Genomic DNA, 24980 nt, shown 5'->3' on the forward strand with positions numbered 1-24980 from the left:
CCCCTTCATTCCTCCAGTTATGTACAACTCGTCCACTATTTGGCCTCCTACCACTCAGCATTGCTCTCTTCACATCCACATGTTGAAATCCTTCGTGCAGGAAATTTCACTATATATACCACAGAGATTTGTTTGGATCAGTCCGGGATAATCCTAGTGGAATTAAGGCCCTGTTTTGTCACCCCGCTCAGCGATCCCGAACAAATAGTCAAACACCCAACACGAGTCCCTCACTCTGCTTCGACCAACACACCCAAATTTTACTTTTCTGAACCCATACGTTATACATAGATGAAATACCTCCCTTATCGTCATGTACCTACAGTCTTATATTTATCCGTTCTAACTGGGCACACCCACCCATCATGTCACCCTCCAGACCCCAACTGTAGCATTCTAGGAGAGCTTAGCATCTTCTCTGCTGACTCTGCCTCGCCCGGGAAGCCTCCAGCTGTGCTGCCCTCATAGCGGAGGGCATCTTGGTCGGGATGGAGCCGTATATCCTTACTCCTACTAGATCTTTCTCCCTCCAGTCACAACTTGATCGCCACAACTGTAGTACCATTTGTTGCGACCCTCTCCCTGTTCTAAAAGTATGATTTTGTTAACTCCCCTCGTGAGCTTTCTTCATGTGTCTTTGCCACAGAGACCTGTTGCCGTGATTCGTGTCTGGCTGCTGCTTCCCATAGCTTCCGTGTGAAGTTCAGCCTCACGAGGATTGACCGTTACTATACCCTCCTTCTTTCCTCGGTGTGCGAAGCTGTGGAACTCTCTTCCTTGTTTTATCTTGCTATCTTTCTTTAAGGATTCAACATTTTCAGAGTCAGGTATACAAACACCTGATAAGGAGTTCTGATTGAATTATTAATTGTTTTCTTGTACGTGACCCGAGATGGCCATGACTGGGTTATGCTTTGCTCATGTCATGTTGGTCAGTATTAGAAAAAAAAAAATACAGAAAATAAATATTGTTTTTCTATGTTGTATATTAGACATATTCCTGTTCAATAACCTTTGCCTGTTGACGGCCGTTAAACCCAACAACAAATAGATTATAGAAGTTAGACTTACGATGAAAAAAGAAACATTTAATTTGTATTTCCGCTTGCTCCTCTCATATTATAGGAAGTCAATTAAAAAACCATTTGAATACAGTTTCATTTCACCAAAAAAAAAAAAAGAAAACATTTTTTTATCCCAGGTCGGATTAAACCTTTTTCTGAATCATAGAATCGTCATGTGATAAATGAAACAGAACATCGTGGCTCCTGGGGGGAAAAAAATTGCTGTGTGGACGAGGGAATATAGCGACCGTTTTATTTCCATCATCTCTTCCCTCCCCACACCCCCTGGGGGAACCTTCGTTGCTTTTCATGTTTTGGACAAGGGTGCTCGTCAGGGATGGAGTGGGGGAGGGTGGTGTACTCAGCTTGTAGTCAGACATCACTATACCACGATTTTATTATATCTGGGTTCAGCCTCCTAGGTACGATTGTGTGACCCCCCCCCCCCCCCCTTGAACACGACGGTACGACCCTTCAGCGCGACGGCACGACCCTTGAGCACGACGGTACGACCCCCTTGAGCACGACGGTACGACCACTAAGCACGCCTACACGACCCTTCAGCATGGCGATACGACCCATGGACAACGAAAGTTACGAACCTTAGGCATGATGGTAGGGTCCTTGAACATCACTGCGACTCACGAGTTCGACGGTACGATCCTTGAGGACGACATTACGATCCTTGGATGTGATGACCTAGTCTCTTTGACCTTGGCCCGTGAGGGGTCAGGTCATTAGCCAGGCTTTCATACGCAGGAGACATATCATGCTCGAGGGTCGTACTCTTCTGTGTTCGTGGTCAACATTAACGTGACTACAGACACCAGAGACGTCCTTTTTGGAACTTTGGTCACGATGTTTTCCAGAGGATAACGATGCGGTCGCAAACACCGCCACACTGTGCTCGTTAAAGCAGGATGTGTCGTCTGCCGTCTTATCTCTCGTGCGGAAAGCCAGGAGTTAAGTGGTGTGGTGGCGGCTGGATCAGAGCAACCGATGGCAGATGACTCCCCACGAGCATGCGCAGGATGTGGAATGTGTCAGATGTCTTTGTGTGTTTACGTAAAGGAATTTAAACAGCAGCAGACCATTGGGTCCCTTTTTTCATGAGTCTGTTTGTGATAGTGGAAGATATGAGATGCTCACAGATTAGCGTGGTGGTAAAATTTGGAAGGCAGACAGATAAACTGTCAGTGTAGATGAGGATTTAGATATATATATATATCAAGATGTCTGTGTATTTTACCAGAGTTGTGAGAGAAACGTGAGATACAGAAGGATATGTCAATCTAACTCTCATGTTATCAGTAAGGACGATATCCTGAGGGATTAGAACGAGAGTTTCTTTCTTTTCACCCGCGCCTCACATCTTAACATTTGTGTTATCACTTAACAGAGAGATATATACGTAAAGTACATCTCCCAGGAATCCCTAACGTGTAGATTTATCCATGTTCCTTTCTACTTCGGACTGGAACATGGAAGATTGGCGCCACTGGAAGTCTGGAAGCATCCTGCGCTCGGTAAGTGGTTCGTGCATCACCGGTTTGAGGCAGGAACCAGTGGGCTAGAAACTCACGAGAGTCTAGTAGGTATTTTGGTCGTGAGTTGAGAAGAAAAATGATTTATACAAGTGATGGAAACAGATTTGTTCTTTTCGAAGGAAATGGATCAAGACCACGAACACAAGTTATGTAGATAGATTAGGTTGAGTCATATATATATATATATATATATATATATATATATATATATATATATATATATATATATATATATATATATATATATATATATATATATATATATATATTATATAATGGTCTCATCATTTTCTTGGCGGACTTGCCTTGATTGCGTAAATTCATTTAGGTGAAAGAGGTATGCTGTGATGGCCACGCTGTTGACTGAAAGATTCTATTTTGACCCGTCAGTGACTTTGTGGTGTTATAAAAGATATTTGGATATGTTTTCCTTTGGAATTAGAAATGTGTGTCCCCTCCCATCACAAAGAACGTATTTAGAAATGTTTTCTGAGAGTGAAATTCACAGGAAAACGTCGATCCATTTTATTACCATAGTATCTCCAAAACTAATGTAATTCAAGATAGAGTGTGAATAGCATTAGATATTGTTACATTAGTGCCATCTAAGTCGTGTACCCCCTTCACCTGTTGAAAGAGGCATCCGTATGAGAACTGGACTGTTGACAACGAAAGAAAATGGAAACGTTCGGATCATTTTTCGTCCCTTTTTTTTTTTTTTCATCATTAAGGGTTGGAATTATTTCCCCGGGTTGCTGAAAATTATACACCGTGTGCAGGTAATAGGTACCAGCTGGAGGCTGAGAGAGGGAACAGCTTTTAGGTTTACAGAGCAGGTGTCTCTGTTCTCACGCTGATCTGAAACGCGGAGCCTAGAAAATTTTCCATCTGTTCCAGTAATGATGATATGAGCCCCCCGTTTGGTCCTCCATACGCATGTTAAGTTCCAGGGGAAGGAGGAGGGAGTATGCCCCTCACATTAGCGTGAGGGAAGGCATCTTATACCTCGGTGAAGTGGTAGCCTTCCTGAGCAAGGCCTCCTGTCCCAGACAGTAAAGGTCTCGTGAGAAACCAACTCCAGCATTAGTGGAATGCTCCAGTGGCTTCTTGAGGAGGCAACTGCTTGTATGTGCCCACTCTCTCTCTCTCTCTCTCTCTCTCTCTCTCTCTCTCTCTCTCTCTCTCTCTCTCTCTCTCTCTCTCGTCTGGAACAAACTTGGACTTGCATAATTAACTCGCTGCTCATATCTCTCTTACAGTACGTGGTTTTCTTATTCTCTTTTTGTTTTTTTCTTTCTTAGTTTGATTTTTTTTTTCAGCTACGTCTACTCTGTGGGTTATGCATGTACTTCAGTTGGTTTTTTTGTAAGGCTTTCAGAGGATTAGCTTTCCTTTCTGTACAGACTCTCTCTCTCTCTCTCTCTCTCTCTCTCTCTCTCTCTCTCTCTCTCTCTCTCTCTCTCTCTCTCTCTCTCTCTCTCCCCCGTCATGGGCATCTGCCCTACGTATTTTACCTTGCCAGCCACCATTCCCCGTACCCAGATGGCACCAGTAGTGACTTCACCTCACCACCTCTCTCTCTTCTTCCAGGCGCTGGACCGCGACCCACCCAGTGGGCAGGAGGTTTGGAAGGTCAGGGTCCAGGTCAGGGACGGTCAGGCTCTGTGGAGCCGCAAGGCCATGGATCGCCATTTGGCCAGGAACTCCAGGGCGCTGGAGCAGGGCCAGAGACAGCGGCTCAGCGGAAGACGAAGAAGTAAAGGCGACAGGTTTAGTGCGAGAGAAACGGTAAGAGAGGTTTTTAAGGACGAATCTACCTCGGTAGAGGAGAATGGCAGACGTACTGATGCCGCTGGAGTGCCGGTTTCCATGGAGCAGACTGCTGGAATTGGAGATGGAAGTCCTCTTCCAGGATTTCCTTACGAAGCCTTGCAGCATACTGGGGATAAACAGCCGAAGACAGATGGCGCTCAGAGAGGGAGGACCTTGGCCATAAACGTCAGCGGTAGAGTGTCGTCGAGCGCGTGGGAGTATCTTAACAAGGATACGATGTATAAACACGACTTGTGGAGGCATATTGAAAGCACATCGAGAAAGGAGAGACCCGCCAGAGACGAGCGTCAGGGAAAAGAAAACGATTCTGCTAGTCACAGAAAATTCGATAGTTCAGAAAATAGACACAGAAAATGGTATGGAAATGGAGAGACAGAACACACAAGTGTGGGAGCACTAAACAAAGATTTAATCTCGAGAGGCAAGAGTCATGATGTTGAGGAAGTGAAGTCACATCTTAGAGGATTAAGGGATCTCGTGAAACCTAATGGCCAACAAAGCGTCACAATGGAACCTGACTTTAGTGAGCATTCCAGCAAACAACGCCCGGGCCTACTTGCTCTGAATCCTCGCTCGCAGTCCCACATCAGGCTACAAGGTCACAAAACCTTTATGTTTAAGGAGAGCACCACCAGTCCTCGTGTCCTCTCCGAAACTCAGACACGAAAAGAGAGATTTAGAAACAGATTTCCATCTGTTTCAAATAAAGAAGTTGAGGGCGTTCCGACTGTTCCAGGGAAAAAAATTGAGGCCTTTTCATCTGTTCCAAAGAAAGGAGTTGAGGCTGTTCTATCTCTTCTAAGGGAGGAAACGGAGGCAGTAGACACCACGGGAAAGACGGAACAAGAGACCATTCTGCCTCCGCCTCTAGCACCTGCGTCTCGGACCATTTATCCACAACCGTCGGTCAGGCCTCCAGCCAGGGATGATGGTGGACAGATCTCTGGGGCGAGGGAGACCGTATCCCCTGCCGGACATATCCTGACTTCCAGGGAGCGTGTGTTCCCTGTGCCCTCTGTCGCAGATCCTGGACACATCTTCGGCACCTCGAGACGCGCACGGGAGGCCGAGTCACCTCCTGAGGATGACCACTACGAACTGGGCAGCTTCGGCTCGGACAGCGGGTGCGATGACCCAGCGAGCGACGACGACGCCGCCGGGTCAGGAAAGGGTCGTGTGAGCGGCGGCGGCCTGCGTGGTGTTGGAGGGTCGTTGGTGCACGTGGCCGAGACGGTGGTGACCGTGTTGGTGAAGGACATCAACGACAACCCCCCAGTCTTCCCCAACGCCACCATGGTCGGCCAGGTGCAGGAGAACGGTCCCATTGGTGAGTACCACTGCCTCTCTCTCATCACTAGTGCACGTTGTCTCTCCCTGTAGCAAGGGTAGGCACCCATTGCTTCTTACAGTAGCTCTAGCTCAGGTGGATACCATGATTCCAACCATTGCCTCTACAGTTGCCGTTACCATTGGTGAGTACCTTTGTGTTTCTCATTGAATCTACCATGATCTCTGTAATGTTTACCGTTGTCTCTACTGTTTACTTTTACCAGGGCTTTTTTACCAGCTGTTTCTCCCGTTACCTCTACCAGTTCTGTACCATTTACCCCCACCCTGTCTTCCACCGTTGTGTCTACCCTCCCTTGCAGGTAGGGAAGTGGGCTTCCACAGCCAGCGCTGGGAATTATTAGTACCGATAGACAGCGTCACTATCCAGGAACAAAGAAAACTCCCGGAGAACCAAGTTTATGGCGCACATACGAACACCTGTCGGTGCTAAAGTCCTCTTAGGGAACGTGATTAGCCAAGGAAATGGGGCCAAAGGGGCTCCACATCAGCTGTTAAGGGGAGAGATAGTGCCTTGGCCCAACCCCGTACGGCGGCGACGTGGGGGAAGCCTTAGTCACACTGGTCTAGGCGGGATGCAAATGAGCCGGGTCACGATTGGATGCATATAAGACAAGTTTTGTATTTATTCGTAGGGAGGGACAAACGGAGATGTTACCCAAGATGACATTCAGTAAAACTAGGCTTACATTTTTTATTAGGGTGTCTGGTATATATATATATATCAGTCACATGTTTACCAAATGGCGTCCTAGCTTCGTCTCTTCGATGTATATCAACTGACTGTTATATTTCTCTCTTGTGTCTCCCTTGATGATGTGATTATTACACGAAAGTGCACTTGGGAACTTTTCGTGTTTCATTTTCCCCGTGGACTCATAGGAATATATATATGTATATATATATATATATATATATATATATATATATATATATATATATATATATATATATATATATATATAGTGACTAGCATGGCTCAGGCAACATATGTCCCAGTCATGGTGATGTCGAGTGAACAGAGAACAGTACAAGAAGTATGGATGAAGAAATCAGCCGTGAGTTTCTCCGGTGTGTTTTTCCAGACGTGAGTTTTAAAGGCAGAAAGGTTATGGGAGGAGAGGAAGATGAATGCAGGAAGAGCGTTTCGCTGCGTCGATTTTTTACATGCACGTTTGCCCCTTTTTTCCCACACGAGCGAGGTAGCGTCCAGAACAGACGACTGAGCCTTGTGATGGGGGACAGAAGAAGATCCTCATATGGTTCTTTCCTCTGTTCCATCGTTTTGGGGAGTAATACAGAAGGAGAAGGATTTCCATCATCCCTCCACCCCTCCCATCTCTCTTTGTAGCCTTCTACCACACGCAGGAGATCCGTGGGAGGTATATATATCCCCTGGGATATATATATATATATATATATATATATATATATATATATATATATATATATATATATATATATATATATATATATTTAGGTTTTCTGTTATGGAGAAAAGGTTAAGGATTCCACATGGATCATGCGTTACGGGCTTGGTGCTTCACGCACCCGTGTACTCGCTAATTTTCCGGGGTTTTACGACGTATAATATGAGGAGGACGCGACACTTACGATCCCTCCCCCCTCCCCGGGGGTTCATGGTTATGACCGCCACCTCCCGAGGCCAAGTGCTGCTGCCTCACGTCTCGTCCTCGTCCTCCTCCTCCTCCGTCCTCCCTGCCTGCCTGGCCTCACCAGACGTACGGTTATGACCTGCCCTCCCCTCCTCTGATTGGTTGGCGCGCCGGCAACTAATGACGACCGATGGCCTCCTGTTACCTCGTTAGGCGTCAACCTTGTGTCTTCCGAACGCCTTCCCCTCCATCCCAGCCCCCCACCACCTTCCTCCTCCTCCTCCTCCTCCTCCTCCTCCTCCTTGATAGGACCCAGACCTTGTTGTAAACTCTTCCTATGCTCATACATTTCCTGTATTTCCTTTCACCATCATCCTAGAATGTATTTGCGGGTTGAGCAATGTACCCGATGTGTATAGCATCGTGAGGAGCCCCGTCCACTACACCCAGTCATACATGTCCGGATTTTAAAGCCCCCTCCCCCCTCTTCTTGTGGGGTATGAAGAAGAAATTGTAAGAAGAGCATTAAAGGCGATCCTCTCATCGAGTGAAGACTGGCCATTCCACCTTTCAGTTTAGGGGGACCTACACCTTGCTCCTCCTTTGAGGTAGGAGTGTGCGGCAGAACCCTCGTCATGTCGAGTATTTCTCTGGAATTGATTTTCTATGTAAGAGACCTTAAGCTTCTCAGAAATGTTTAAGACGAAGAAAATAGGTATCAATGTAGACGGATGGCTGCGTTATGATATACTTGAGCACGACGGGTGGTGCAACCGTAGAGTTTAATGGCTTGACCTTGGAAATGACCCCAAAGGGGTCAGGTTAAAGGCCAGGCCATCATTCTCGAGGGTCGTACCGTCACAGCGTTCGATCGATTAAGGAAGAGCGAGTAGAGATCAACTTGAGAAGGATGTGTAGTGGATTAGGTGGACGTATTTGACAGTCACGAAATGAGGGCACACGAAAGGTTAACATTAGAGTTGAGGGGCTGGTGAAGACGGGGTAAAGGAATGATCGAGGAGAAGAGACGGCAAGACTGCCATCCCCCGAGGTTTCTCTCGGTACTGATTATCACAACCACTGGCTAGAAATATATAGCCAACTGAATAAGATTGAGTAAAGGGCTCACGTACACACACACACACACACACACACACACACACACACACACACACACACACACACAGCTGGGGAGCTGAAGAGACTGTTTCCTGTGTAGAACTTTTGTCCTCACCAATCTGGAATGGTTCAGTCGCACTGTTGATTGACGTCTGGCGTCAGGCAGTGACGAACAAAGCAGGACTGTATGTGCCCAGTGCTCTGGGGGAAAAATGTGTGTGTGTCTAGTCTGACCGCTGGCCCATCAGTCGGGTGAAGCTGACCCACACATTTCGGTGGCTGAGAGGGATGTGTTCGAGTTGAAGAGTGCAGGGGATGGGCGGGAGGTAGACTCCCTGATACGAGAGGATGCCGGTGGATGAGGATGATGGGTGATGGTGTGTGCCGGGACTGGCTGACTGACTGATTGTCCGGCCGGCTGGATGCACGTACCTGTTCCTGTCGCCTGCCGAAGTGTACACTGTCCTTTCTGGCCGTCCTAGTCACCTACCCAGGCTCGTGGAAAGGTCAGGCAGTAGCCAGATGAGCAGACACCGGCTGGGTATAATGCAGGACGTCTCGTGGAGCCTCGATCCTTCCAGGCGCACCACCACGGCTTTCCAGGCCCCGGCCACTCTGGATGTAGACCGGAAAGTCACCGGTTGACCACATTTGTATAACTGGTGGGTCGTTGGCTGGCAAAACGACTGTAGATGTGTATTAAAGAGATGTTTATCTCATACACTCTCAGAGAGCATTGGGGGATCCTACCGTTGCATGAGACCCCTGCTGAGGTCTTAGACTAAATTCCTCAGGTCTTCTTCGGTGATGGAAGTGATCAAGCTTCAAGGTTACGGATACAGACTTCTCTTCTGGTACCACAGGGGGTAAGACCAGCTGAGTCCATCCCCAAGAGCACTGCCCATTCGCACGTTTGGCGCGGGTGTGAGGTTGGTTGGCGATTCATGTTGGTGCAGGGCGTGTGTGTCGGAGTATATCATGGTCTCTGACCCCCAGACTCTGCTGACCGCGCTGTGGTTCACGTGGAGACCCCAAGCAATGGGAGTCCTGGCTCATAAGGTACTAAGACGGGAGTTGGGAGTCTTCGGAGATGCGAGTCAGTTCGCCTGAGATTGGAAGTGAGAACGTTTGGTCGTTAAGTGATGCTGTTGCTTAGTCTCTTCTTCTATATGGTAGAGGTGTCACACTATTGTGGGTGAAAAGTGTATTGAATTCCCTTCACCTCAGTTTTGGAGGATCCCAAAGCCCACGGTTTTAACTGGAGGTGATGTCTTGAAGACAAATCGACCTTCCATTTCTCCGAAATGCGGGATACTGAAGATACTAGATCTCCCTTGAGACGATCAATGATTTCCTGTTGTTTGCACGTTTGTAGAGCATCAAATAGTAAAAATCTTACTGTGTTTAATGTTACTGGGTATATATTACCAGTCGTGTGATTCCAGGAAATGAGTACAATACATGACACGGGCCTGATATCCAGGGACTCGAGCCAGAGCACCCAGGGGCCTCGTAGCACGAGTCCCCAGACGCCGATCCTGCTCGTGTCGTTGGGTCGCTTCTCGGGGGGAAGTAACTCCTGACGAAGAACACCCACGAGCCAGCTGCACAGCTCCTCCTCGTTACAAGTGGACCACCTCCGTCAGAATGGTCAGAATTGCGTCTCCCTGTCATTCTGTAAGTCAATTTTACTCTCAACCGTAATGAAAAGATAGGAAGAGATGGCGCGCTTGAAGTATACGAAATCCACTTTTGTACCAAAAGCAAGATTTATTTATCGATTGATTTTATCTATTTTTGGTGTGTTGTCCTTCGAGACCAAATGATTATTATTCTAGATTTAAAAGGACTAGACTGATGGAGGCTCAGGTTAAAAGGGGTCAGCTGTATATGTGTTAGGGTGGAGCTTGTTGCTATGGTAGGGGTGCGGGAGGACCTGCTGTTCTGGTAGGGGTATGGTGTGGGGTTACCTGTTGCTGGGGTGTCGGAAGGTTGGGGAGACCGGGAGGGGGCGGGGGAGCGTCGTGTTGCCATGGTTATGGTGTGGTGTGGAGCAGCTAGGAGGTGTGTTAATGGTTAAGGCAGTGTTCTTGTGGTTGTAAGATACCACATCAACCACCACTACGGTAGTTGGTTGTGGTTGTCCTGTCGAAAACAGTCAGACAACCAGAGGGTGGTTGGGGCAGAGAGTTACTGCTGTGGTTGTGTACTGGGCCAATCAGTTTAAGAGAAAGGTGGGGGGGGGGGGGGGGGGGGGGAAGCAAGAATTACATATACCTCACGTTCAGTCGAGGCCAAGTAGGAGGTCTTAAAGCACAAGACTCTACCTCAGAAATATTTTGGTAGCATTTTTCTCTTGAAACTGTAACGAACAAAACGTACGTCCTTCGGCAAGGTTAAGCCAGACGAGGCTGTTACCGTGAGCCGCCGGGGGGAACAAGGGGACCAACTGCACACCTGTTGAGGGTATTTCGTATACACTAGTTTGTCGTCGCCTGAAGCTTCGTGTACTGATCAACTTCAGTCGAAGTATCGAGGGAAAGGTCATTAATGGTCATCATAAACAAGCAGGTGTTTAGTCGGCTCAAAATATAAACAAAATAATAAATGTAGACAACAAAATAAGGCCTTTTTTTTTTTAGGCATAAACGTTTTGTAAAATGGAGGTATTACTCATGGATGATATAAAGGAATTTGAATACAGGAGTAGATAAAGAGAGAGCCTGCCGTCGCACGTATACTGATATCAATATAGGCCTTATTGAAGCCTGAATACTGAGATATTGGCGTGGCCTTCAGCTCGCTTACCGTCTACCTCCATAGTTCAGAATTAATCGGACGATTAGAATCAAAGTTTGTGTTATTTGTTTGGAAGTTTGGGACATTATGTCCCCCCCCGTGGTACTGCAGGAGAACGGCGCAATAAATATGCGCGTTTAAACTTGAACCTCAGCTGAACAACGCTGGCGTGTCCGCATCCACTGCTAAAAAAAAATGTTGGGCGTTTTTTTTTTTTTTTTGTTTTATTTAATCCTACCGACTCATTCACGCTGGAATTAAAACACACAGCGCCTCACACATACCTAACTTGTCGTCTTGACAAACTTAAGTTATTCTATCACCAACACTAGTGAAAGTCTTGGGTATTATCAACCCGCTTTTCACTAAGTGATAAGGGGACCCTCCCCCGTATTTAGCGAAGACAAACAGAATCTCTACGAACTCCGGGGCGGTTCATAATGAAACAACATTTACACAAGTGTTCATACGGTGTGATGTGAGGGGCGATAGGGAGTCGAGAGCTATTGTACGCTTCCATAAATTCCTGGAAACTTGTTGAAAGCGTTTCTTCCAGATGCCGTTGTACAAACAGCGCTTATCAACAGTGGCGGACAGTAAGAACTCTGTTGATTTTGAGCTCGTATATCTGCTTGTTTTTGAATTCGAAGTGCAGTGGACTTGATGAAGAAGGGAATTATGTCCTCTATTCGGGAGAGAAATGGAAGGGTCGTGGAAGAGTGTACTATCCGCACTTTCATAAAATTTTTTGATAATTTTGAATTACCCGTTAACGAGGAACTGACTTGAGTATTTGCTGAAATGAAACTGAAAAATAGTTTACAGAGAACACCCATGTGTGGTCTTTTGGGCAACAGACGGACCACTTAGCAGACCCCACCCCAAACCCCGTGGTCTTCATGATAGCCAGAGGCCGCGCGCTCTTGTATAAATAGTGTCAGGATGAAGACTAGGATCATATTATACTTTATATATCATTAGATTGCGTAATTTGTTCATGATAACAGTTTTAACTCCACTTCAGGGGGTCATTCTAGTGTCTCTCTTCGTATTCAGTTTATATATAGATATCTTTTCTCTCTCTCTCTCTCTCTCTCTCTCTCTCTCTCTCTCTCTCTCTCTCTCTCTATTCCTGTCTTTATTCTTCAGCCTAGTTCCCCGTCGTTAGAGCTGTAATTAGAGAGCAGAGATGGTATATCAGGTCACCCACTTTTGTCGCCGCCTTGCAAACCTTGAGAAACGAGGGATGCAGGCAACAGTCTCAGAGGGCCGCGTCCGTGGATTTCCATCCATGTCGCCACCCTCTCTCTCGGTTCCTCTTCCTCATGATGCAGACACGCAACGATTCCAGGAATCTTTCCCACATTGTCCCCGTGTGTGTGTGTGTGTGTGTGTGTGTGTGTGTGTGTGTGTGTGTGTGTGTGTGTGTGGTAATGTAGTTTTTTCCAATCCTTTCTCATCTGCCGGCCCTGAGCAGCCTTGTCAACCCCTGAGGCTGTGATGAATGGATGCCTCCCTCGCACTCCGTCTCGAGAGGAGAAAATCGAAAGTTATTCATCTCCGTCTGGGACTTGCATACACACACACACACACACACACACTTACTTCCCGTACCCCCTCCCACGGCCCTTGGCATTTCAATCAGGTGAAACTTGTTTTAGTATCCTCGCCGTAAATGTCTTTTTTTTTATCGTTTATTCCCCCCTTCCTTCTATTCAGGAGACAGATAACCCATAACACAATGTTATTGTGTCTCCAGTGTAGGTAAGCGTGTTAATGATCCCGTAGTAAAATTCGGTGTTCGCCTTGTTATACTGGGTGAGGTTGGAGTCCCGCAGGCGTGAGCGTAGCACCTCTGAAGTTCTCTTTCCCTCACTCCGAGTGCGGTTTTTCCCACGGCTCATATTAGTATTCTGCCCGGCTCTCGCTCTCTCTCTCTCTCTCTCTCTCTCTCTCTCTCTCTCCCCTCCTCATCCCGCTCTCATAACTCGCTCTCTTATCTCCTGCTCTTTTCTTTTTACCAAATTTTCTTGTGGATTCTGGTTTTCTCGTTCCCTCTTATTTTATTTTTTTTTTTCTTTTCTCCATTCCTCCTTGATGTTATGTTTTTCTTTTTTTACTACTTTGTAGCATAATGATATTTGAGGTGTATAGTTCTCTCTCTCTCTCTCTCTCTCTCTCTCTCTCTCTCTCTCTCTCTCTCTCTCTCTATATATATATATATATATATATATATATATATATATATATATATATATATCCCAGGGTCTTAGCATTCTCATGGTGAAATCTGTCGTGTCTCGTATATCATCCTTGACATTCTCTTAAGACTTTACCCTCGAGTGTTCCAGGAATCGCTTTCTTGAACACATCCTGCCAGACTTGGCTTTCCCTGACTTTCGGTGTTTTTGTCATCATTACTCGATGAACCGAATTTCTCGTGGACGGGTCGGTTGATAAAGACCGTGTGAGGCCTCGTTGATGGATGTGAGATGAGCTTGAACTTATTGTCACGGGATGGGGGCTTTGCTGGAGCGAACAAGGCCAGATTACTGTAGTGGGGAAATGATGATGTGCTGATGGTAGGACCGTCAGAATGTAGATTACACACACACACACACACACACACACACACACACACACACTCGTTACCAAAGGCCCCTCCAAAAAAAAAAAAAATTGAAAGACCATGTTTATGACACTACATTTTCTTGAAGATAGAAATGAGATTCCCTGGGGGGACACGCAGGCGTCTTGTGTAGCAAGAAGCACCGCTTAGGATCGAAGGTTGAACCATCATAAGTATGTAAGTGCCTCACTTACGCTCATTAACTCAGAAACACGTGAGAAAACTCACAAACTTCTCTCATTAACTCTTAAGTAGTATACCCAAACTACTGCTTAAATGGACTGAAGAAAATGTTAGTTTCAACATTATTATTGTTATTGTTATTATATATATATATATATATATATATATATATATATATATATATATATATATATATATATATATTCTTTATTCTTCTTCTTCTCAGTATATTCCACTTTTCTTCGCTAATTCCACATGTTTGTTGGGCGGACCAGCGACAGTTCGGTCCAGTGTGTACGACCAACACGGGTGTGTGTGGCGGAGGCAGCATGACCAGCCCTCCACTCTTGGCTCAAGTGTTACAAACGGTGGGTCAGCGTCTCTACAAGATCCTTACGAGACGGGAAAGCAAAGGCTGGTGGAAACTAGCCATCGGATGTCGTCATTAAAGTTTAGAACTGTTGTTTTTGAAGGTAAAGACGACACCACCCCTCTCCTTAATAGCAGTGGAGAAAACTGGTCGTGGGGGAAATGTCGGGCAACTGAAACATGGCTTTTAAGAAAAAACGAAATCTACCTTTTGGGTTCAGGTGATTCATCATATAGGCAGAAGAAACCTTAGGATGACTGTGTAGGAGGCTCTAACCCAAGAGGACCCGGTGCTTCCCTGCCTGAGGCTACGCGGGTGGGGTTTGGGATCCCAGCTTCGCAGAATCAGATCCCACAGAAGGTTATCCTGTGTACTGTATCTGCAACATGTAGATGGTGACGTGTGTTGAAGGTAAGGAAGGGAGACTTGCTGTGGAAACAGACGCTGTTACCAGTCCTAGCTACAGAGATTGTTCGTGTTAAGTATGATGGAAACTTGATTAAATGGCGAAGGTGGTCGACTTGTAGTCAGGAGAGGCGGGTAGAGGAAGGCCGAAGGAATTTGCCTGGCGAATTAAGAAAAACGTTTTGCCGCCGGGTACCAGAGGCAGCTTAGCTTGCCGGGGAACAAGACAGAAAACAGTGTTGGAAACAAAAGAAAATTGATTTTTAGGACGAGATGGTTCCCCGCGCGCCGTCCCCTGCTGGTGTTGTCGCTGGTTATATATATATATATATATATATATATATATATATATATATATATATATATATATATATATGTATATATATATATATATATATATATATATATATATATATATATATATATATATATATATGCAGAGATGGCAGGTCACGATCCAGAGATAACAGGTCACGAAGCAGAAATAACACGTCATGAAGCAGAGGTAACAGGTCACGATCCAGAGATAACAGGTCACGAAGCAGAAATAACAGGTCATGAAGCAGAGATAACAGGTCACAAAGCGGTGTAGTACCAGTTCGTCACAACTAGCAAGGTCAGCTGTACGATTTAACAACCAAGCCTGTGTTGTAAGTTTTTATAAGTAGTTAAGCAGAGCGACTTAACTCACAAGTTAGTTGTAAGACTTAAGAGGTACGACTTACCCACCATGTAAGTGTTACGACTAAACTGGCAAGCAAGTCAGTAGCACGATAGTTAGCAGGTCAGTAGTACGACCTAACTAGCGGTTCAGTAGACCAAATGAGTGTGACCTGATAGTGAAACATTTTCTATAATGTTTTGCACGTTTTCATGGTTTTACATTATCATTTACTAGTGCTTTATTTTCATGTCACATCGAGAGTGTTACTCACAACCCCATAGTTGACTTTTCAAGTGCATAAATCCCTCCGATAATTGAAGTGTTATATTTTTTCCTCATAACAAAGTAGCAGTACTTTATTTTTCCTCATAACAAAGTAGCAGTACTTTATTTTTCCTCATAACAAAGTAGCAGTACTTTATTTTTCCTCATAACAAAGTAGCAGTACTTTTATGAAAGTAAAAAAATTAACTAGTTATGAATGTTTTCTTAAAAGTAACTGTTCCTGCGAAAAGTTTCTTAATTCGGTTTTTCTTTCGTATCTCACAAATTATCAGTCTTATCACTGTGTTCATCCTTATCTCTGTTATCAGTGGTTCTGGGCCATACCTCGTATCATAAGTGTCATGAAGAATTCAAGTTCTGTTATTGAAAAAGTTTTGCCTCTTATGTTTCGCTACTCCAGCGCTCTCTTGTGGCTTTATGGTGTGTGTGTGTGTGTGTGTGTGTGTGTGTGTGTGTGTGTGTGTGATGGGTTGTAGCGATAAGAGATAATGGAAGAGTGGGTGGGGGAGTAATCGTCCGTATCATCATTGTATTGTGTGAAGTCGTCTTCGTCAACATGATTACAATCTCTGGGGGTCGTCTACACCATCAGTATAGTTTGAGGGTCGTGTGTATAGTCACTATTTAGATTGTGGGGTCGTGTTCATCATCAGTATAGTACGGGGATCGTGTGTATAGTCAGTATATAGATTGTGGGGTCGTGTTCATCATCAGTATAGTACGGGGATCGTGTGTATAGTCAGTATATAGATTGTGGGGTCGTGTTCATCATCAGTATAGTGTTCATCATCTGTATAGTGACCCCTCTGGGGCTGTTCATCAATCACTCCCCATTTAAAGAAACATCTGCCCAACTTGAGGGTCGCCTGGACATACAGTAGCTGGTAGATGGATTGGCCAAGTTTAGATTTAATGGCAGTAGTTTCTTCCTCTCTCTCTCTCTCTCTCTCTCTCTCTCTCTCTCTCTCTCTCTCTCTCTCTCTCTCTCTCTCTCTCTCTCTCTCTCTGTACCTGAAAAACTCAATGACGGATGTATCAAGTTAACGCTACATGTATATATATATGTGCCAGTGAAGGGCTGGTGGTAGGAGGCGTCAGGGAGGGTTTGCGAAAGGTCTTGGCTTGATCCTCAGGGATATTTTATCCCTTGTGAGGAATGGTCGTTCATTAAGGCGTCAAGCGAGTTTCATAATGAATCAGAGATCCCGTCTTATATATTTTTTTTTTTTTTGTTTTCCTTTTGTTCACGGGGTGAGTTAATGGGGTCGTTTACTGCACCTGTGTCAGAACTAGAACTCACAGCAGATATCAGTCTCTTTGTTTCACAGAGAGAGAGAGAGAGAGAGAGAGAGAGAGAGAGAGAGAGAGAGAGAGAGAGAGAGAGAGAGGTTCTGTTTGGTCGCACATTTCTCGAAACAACAAGTCTCTTCCCGCCCGTGCGTTGTGTTGTTGATGTGCCCCGGTATCATGTTACCTTCTGGTATGTGTCATCTCGACGATGGAAGGAATATGTATCTCTTTCTGACCTGCTCAAGACGTGGCTGGGAGACAGCGCACGAGCGTATGAGGACTTGCGCCGCGAGTCTGTTAAAAAAAAAGGAAAAGGCAGGTTGGCCGCGCCGAGCGGTCACCACTGGAAGATGTAAGAGCGAGTCGTGTTCTCTCGTGTTAACCTGAACTCGTGTTTCCTATTTAATTAATTTACTATTTTTTTTTTTCCCAATCTTGATAATGTTTGCATTATTTATCTTGTGTAGACATACAATTACTAGGGGATTCAGAGGGATTACATTTGTTTCCCCCTATTTTTAGTTTCCTGGGCCTTATTTTTTTTTTAATTAATGTTAATAATAATCAGAAAGAATGGGGGAAAAAAAGGATGGAGTTGGACGTAGTTCGTCGCTGACATTTAATTAATTAACTGAAACAACATAGTGTGTCACAGGACGAATGGTGGTTGTCACGAGAGGGGCATGGTCGTATGACTTAACCATTGTCGTGGGTTAACGACGGTACGACCCCCCACCCCCCCAGCCCTCCTGTGAGCACAGCGATGCGAGTTTGGGAACGAGACAGTACGACCCATGAGTAGGATGGCCAGGCCTTGGACCTGGTCTTACTTAGGGCCCGTGTCGAACGTCCAGACGACCCTCATGCTCAAGGGTCGTCCCTTCGTGCACTAGGGTCGTACTCCATCGTGGTTACGGGTCGTGTCGTCGTTCGTGAGGGGTCGTGCCCGGTGTGTTTGAGGGGCCAAGTTCTGAGTAAACGTAGACTTGTAGGATCTTATTACGGTAAACCCGTAGATAAAAGTTCCCGTCTAATGTTTACTCTTGGAATAATAGATAAGGCTCATTAACAATATAAGAAAACGTAGGAAGGGAAAAGAGAAAATGTGTACTGGGTTTATTCAAGGGTTGACTCAAAAGCTCTCCAGCACGAGTTGTTTCTTATATCCTTGTATTACAGCTAATGCTGGACTAATACGTTTCTTCCTTATACAAACCATGTAGTGAACATTGAGTTAGATGGCCAGTTATACAAACCATGTCGTGAACATTGAGTTAGATGGCCAGTTAATATCAGCGTAATGAGGTCATGTTACATCCTCCACTGATGAGATATTCTCAGACTTTCGTCCATTAACTGAGAGAAGATTTCTCTAGCCAGAATAGTTCTGGTTTCCCTGTATGCCACACACACACACACACACACACACACACACACACACACACACACACACACACACACACACACACACCCTCCATCAGGGACTACGTGTTAGCCAGTGTTCGACAGTTGGGAATACCTTTTAGAATTTCCCCCCAGCGTGTGTCCTGGGTTCCCTGGAGTGTCCTGGGAGGCGACTCTCGAGGGAGACCCATCTGCAGCATTGTGGATACCCCACCGACACAGGTCCTGCCAGCCCCCTACGACTACACTCACTCTCCTACTGCCTCTCCTGCGTCGTCAGTCCCCCCCAGCGTTTGAGACGCGTCGTAAGTGTGGCGTGAGTGAGACTCATCCTACGTCTGGAACCGTCGTACATACGTTACTCTTCCGGGTTTAGTCTTGATCGGTAATGTGGCTCAGCGCCGGGACCTTGAAGACGCCGTAAGTCGAAAAGTTGCAATGCGAGTTGAAATCGCTTTACGTATGTGGTGACTTTGGAGCCTACCACGGTCCTCCATCCTGGACTCTTCCAGACGCAGACATTCATTATGTCTTAAAGTATTTCATCGTGACAGTGAAAACGAAATTCTCCTGGAGCGGAATTATATGTAAAGCCAAGTGGAGGATGACATGTGCGCTCTATAATGTGTATTTTCCATCAGATATCACGGCAGAATTTCCTGCGGGACATATAGCATGAGATTTACACACTGAAATCCATATTTGATGTTATATTGCTGCGGCATCTCTTCTCCCAGGAGGTGGAGGGAGATCTGCCACAGCCCCAGCAGGTCCTCCTCACCACCAGAAGTATATATATATATATATATATATATATATATATATATATATATATATATATATATATATATATATGTGTGTGTGTGTGTGTGTATATATGTATACATACATATCAGTCTCTGGTCTTAACATCCATGAGGGAGAGAGAAAGTTTTGGTCATTTCTATTCCAGATGCACCGTGTGGTCTAGCCACACTCCTATCTATCACCCTGCTTGTGATATGTGATCACACACACACACACACACACACACACACACACACACACACACACACACAGTGTACCGCAGTGTGCTTGGGAACAAGTATAAGGCAGATATTATATGCTTGCTAATGCAGTACGTATTGAAGGTCTTATCATTCAGAATGCACCTCCGCCACAGTCTTAGTCGTAAGAAATACTTCTGTATTTACCCCGATCGCTTCTCATAGTTTAGTGGAGTGTCTCAGTATGTGGTGGGGTTGGCATGGGAAGCCTTGCTGGCCTCCTGACCAGGTTCGTTACCCCCGACACACGCAGCCCACAACACCTGTGTTTGTCTTACTTTTCTCTCTTCCATTGTCGTTAACAGAGCGATATTAGGCAAAGTGGAACATTAAAGGACAAAAAAGAAAAGAAGTACGATATTTGTATTGCAAATCAGGTTCCCACTTCCTAATTTTTCGCATGGGTCGTGTCTTATGTACTCTGGCCTCGGACTGTGATAAATAGATTCAATATGCAATTAAGACGGCGTATTATGTAATACATCTGGTATGAATATGGTTACATATGCACGCTTGTGATGGCTTGAATAATTACGACTGTTGTGTATGAATTATGTATTATACCCAACAGTATCAATTAGTATATCAAATAATTATATGACCATCAAAGGGAGGGCATAATCAGTTGTATAATTAGACACGTAATCAAATCCTATTTAGATTAAGTTGTATCTATTAACGTTAAAATCCCTCGGTAATCCTTCACATTATCCTACACACGTATGTAGCCCCATCCTTATGTTTACATTCCTCACCAAACACATTTGATGATAGGTATATATGTATATATATATATATATATATATATATATATATATATATATATATATATATATGTATATATATTTGATTTTCCAAAAGAAGGAACAGAGAAGGGGGCCAGGTGAGGATATTCTCTCAAAGGCCCAGTCCTCTGTTCTTAACTCTACCTCGCTAACGCGGGAATGGCGAATAGTATGAAAAAACAGAAGAAAGGAAAAAAAGAAATATATATATATATATATATATATATATATATATATATATATATATATATATATATATATATATATTATCTTTTACTCAAGATGCATCGTCCTGGGGGGGGGGGGGGTTATTAGCAGGGATTTCGTCAAAGGAAAGACAAAGGGACTGTGTGTGTGTGTGTGTGTGTGTGTGTGTGTGTGTGTGTGTTGAGAGGGGGTCCTAGTATTAGCCTGCGTCACAAATCCAGACATTTTTTTCTTTTTACTGCAGATACGACGAAGGGCAAATATTTTGATCGTATTCCTCTACATTGTATTAAGAAAAAGAACTTGATAGTGGTTAAAACTGTGTTAACATTAACGTTCAGAACCACTAGTGACTTTACTGACTGAACTGACTTCCTTGGTCACAGGTTCAGTGTTCTCTTATTGTTTAATGATGTCTGAAACGGCATGTTGTGTAGGTGTTCCCGCATCTTCCTCTGTTCCTGGCGCTGCCTCGCTGACGCGGGAAACAGCGAACAAGTATGGCAAACTTGGAACGTGTGTGTGAGTGTTGATGATGTAGGAGCATCAGGGTACGTGGATAAACACTACTGTGTAGGAAATGTTTGTGTGGATAGTTATGGTGATTATCAAGCCGAAAGTCCTTTCAGTAGTAATTAACAGAGTCCTTCTGATAATTGATTAAAATTAGCTTGTGGGATAACTCATCCAGAAATTCTCGTGTGGATAATGAGTTGTTTACGTTGTTGCCGTGACTGTAATTGTTGGTTTGTTAGGTGCCTTAGGCCGTGGTCGTCCGTGGTTCGTGACCTTAGGTCAGCCGTGGTCGTCCGTGGTTCGTGACCTTAGGTCAGCCGTGGTCGTCCGTGATCGTGACCTTAGGTCAGCCGTGGTCGTCCGTGGTTCGTGACCTTAGGTCAGCCGTGGTCGTCCCTGGTTCGTGACCTTAGGTCAGCCGTGGTCGTCCGTGATCGTGACCTTAGGTCAGCCGTGGTCGTCCCTGGTTCGTGACCTTAGGTCAGCCGAGGTCGTCCTTGGTTCGTGACCTCAGGTCAGCCGTGGTCGTCCGCGGTTCGTGACCTTAGGTCAGCCGTGGACGTCCGTGGTTCGTGACCTTAGGTCAGCCGTGGTCGTCCGTGGTTCGTGACCTCAGGTCAGCCGTGGTCATGAGTCTAATTAGAACTCTTGCTAATTAAGCCGTGAGAGTTGTTGCTAATGGTGACCTGGGAATTGTGGCTAATGATGTGTTGATTGTATGGTGATGTGTCACCACCGCACCACTAACCCAGGTGGGTCAGTGTATATGAATACCGGTGTATATGTCAATATATATGAATACAGGTGTATATGTCATTGTATATGAATATGGGTATATATGTCATATGAATACAGGTGTATATGTCAGTGTATATGAATATGGGTGTATACGTCGGTATATGTGAGGGAGGAGTGAGTTACTGATTTCACTGTTGCCCCTCAGCGCCGGGTCAGCAGCAGGCGTGACTTGGACGTGTAGCTATGACTGGGTAACGCTGGGTCGACCTGGATGGAACCACACACATTATTTCTCTCCCAGGTTTCATTTGTATTTTTTTTTCGTAACTTTATCTTGACCACCGCCCCGTCAAACAACCCAGTCCAGTAAACTAGATTCTTCACCTGCAATCCACTCCTCCAGTCCGCACTCGGAAGAACCCTCCCCCATTTCCTCCCAAATTCTTCCCCACCTACAATTCGTCCCTATATTTAAAACTATCCCTCCAACCCTCCCCTCCCACAATACTCGTCCCTCCCAGGCGACACTCTCAACAGCCCTCCAAACACCCCCTTTCCAGAGTCCTTCCCTCCAGTCAGCACCTCCAAAAGTCCTACCACCGCCTTGCAGTTGTTGTTTCCCCCCCCCCCCCACGTCATCCAACCCGTTCCTTCGGGCGACACTGAAGAAGGGTATTCGTTGCTGTATTCCCAGTCAAATGGAGGGGCGGCCCCTCCCCCAGGACAAGACACAGAGGTCGTTCTCTGGGAAAGACCCGTCAAACTTTACCCGTGTGTCGCATGACCACATCACCGGAAAGCTTCGATAATGTGGAGACATAGTAAGCAGTCGACCATCTCCACAACACCGCCCCACAGCCACCATCAAACGCGATATATATATATTTGTCAGCAAATATTCCCCCTTTTTTTTTATGGCTTGGCCGGCGTGAACGACCAGAGATAAGGAAGGAAAAGAGATAAAAACTGTAAAACCAAATAATTTATTGTCTTTATCGTATTCTGAGACAGTAAAAGGCGCCCCCAATGGTGTCAGTCATGTCTTTAATTATTATTATTATTTTTACTGAATCGCCTTTTTTTTTTTTATATCTATCTGGCCTCAGAACGAGTGGTATATATGAGGACTTCCTGTAGGACGGAGCCTTTCACACACACACACACACACACACACACACACACACACACACACACTAGCATTTCGTCCCCTTGCCAGGAAGTGCTTGGTAAAAGACCGTATTTAAAGAGAAATCATTGAGGTTGGTGAAGGCCAGAGGCAGAGCGAGGGAGGACAGGCAGGCAGGCAGGCTCCCAGCAGGAGGAGGGAGGAGGAGGAGGAGGAGGAGCAGCAGCTCCTCAGGATCTGGGGCACAGCAGAGCTTGCCACCGACGGGAAAAACCTGAGTGCGGGCGGGCGGGGGAGTTAGGAACTCTCCGCCTTTTAGACCTCCGCTGGTGATGGCGAAATGATGTTGATGTATGTACGTAGAGTCTGTTGAAGGTTTAGGTAAGGTGTTCACTTACTCTCTCTCTCTCTCTCTCTCTCTCTCTCTCTCTCTCTCTCTCTCTCTCTCTCTCTCTCTCTCTCTCTCTCCCTCTCCCCTGTAATTTGTGGACTAAATACATGACTTTTATGTAAATCACTCGTGATATATATACAATGTGTGTTTTTTTTCTTAACCTTGAATTATCTTTAAATATTGTCGATTTAGCGATAATTCCGATGGAGAACATGTTTGGGGATGGGTCAAAATCTCGCTTCTCAAGTTTTTTACGTCAGAGGAAAGTAAGATGCTGGAAAAGGTCCAATTGGTTTCCGAAGAGCATAATGGATGCAGTTGGTAGTTTTTCTCCCCTGTGTGTCGAAGGTGGTTGTATCGGGCGATAGTCAAGGACGCCAGGAGAGGGGTTTACCCAGCAGGGATGGTGGAGGTGGGGTGACGGTGTCGTGTGTGTCAGCTGGAGGTTTCCAGGATCGGGGTGAGAGTGTGAGTTATTTAGGAGAAATATGATGTCAGGTCTTACCTGGTAGGTGCCATTGTGTACAGTCCATTGATCCTTTACCTGGATGTTGAGAGAAACGTTCAGTATGACAGTTATGTGCATACTTACTCCTGCACACATTCTTTTACACACGTACTCTTACAGAAAGAGGCAGAGACGTAGAGTTAAGAGGCAAGAATTTAGCCGGATTGTCAGCTAAATGTTTTTTCTACGACGTGTTGGGGCGAGTATGCTGATGTTTTTGTATGTCATCATACCATATGAACCACTCCGTCTCTCGGGCGTCCGACCCAACGGTCTTAAAAGGATTTGTTTTCCCCCCTGTTCCTCAGATCTGTCCGTGGCCGTCATCTCGGCCTGGGACGCGGACGATACCTCCGAGGGCGCCAACGCCCGGATCGCCTACTCCATCGGCAAGAACGCCCTCCACGAGCAGACTGGAGAGGCCATCTTCTCCGTGGACCCCGACTCCGGCCTAGTGCGCACCGCCGTCTGCTGCCTGGATCGGGAGACCACGCCAGAGTACCAGATCCAGGTGGTGGCCACAGATGGCGGCGGTCTTACGGGTGAGTGTCCAATCTGTGGCAATGGACCACCTGGGCACGAGATCCAGGTGGTGGCTGCAGATGGTGGCGGCCCCCCAAGGGGTCAGTATCCATCTCTCTTCTCGGTCGAGTGATCACTCCCATTCCTAATCATATTTGACCTCATATTTGATCAAATGGTTCTCATCCTCAACTGCTCTTAAATCTGACTACATTACTTCGCTCACGATATTCTAGTTTGCGTAGAATATGAAATAGATCTCAACATCTTACGTACTTCAAGGCAGATTTGACGTGTGTGTGTGTGTGTGTGTGTGTGTGTGTGTGTGTGTGGGTCTAACACCAGCACCTGGTTGACTTGCATCAGGAACGGGCATGGTGTCGGTGCGGCTGGTCGACGTGAACGACAACTCGCCACGACTGGCGCAGTCACTGTGGGTCGTGGAGACGAACGAGACCTGGGGCGCTGGCCCTCCGGACGACTCCACGCTGCTGGAAATCTCCGTCCTCGACCCTGACACAGCCAACTACTTCTTCTACAGGGTGAGGAACCTCTCCTGCAGGTAGGGTCTTCCACAGGGTGA

General features: G+C 45.7%; 1 protein-coding gene across 1 annotated transcript in view; it reads left to right on the forward strand.

Annotated features, from left to right (window-relative positions):
- Positions 1-24980, forward strand: part of LOC139757628 (putative neural-cadherin 2) — a 298685-nt gene that overhangs the window by 255152 nt on the left and 18553 nt on the right. The window contains 3 exon segments of the mRNA XM_071678287.1: positions 4202-5771; positions 24184-24417; positions 24764-24939. Of these exon segments, the coding sequence (XP_071534388.1) occupies positions 4202-5771; positions 24184-24417; positions 24764-24939 (1980 nt within the window).

Source organism: Panulirus ornatus, chromosome 27, assembly GCF_036320965.1.
Source record: "Panulirus ornatus isolate Po-2019 chromosome 27, ASM3632096v1, whole genome shotgun sequence".
Taxonomy (NCBI): Eukaryota; Metazoa; Arthropoda; class Malacostraca; order Decapoda; family Palinuridae; genus Panulirus; species Panulirus ornatus.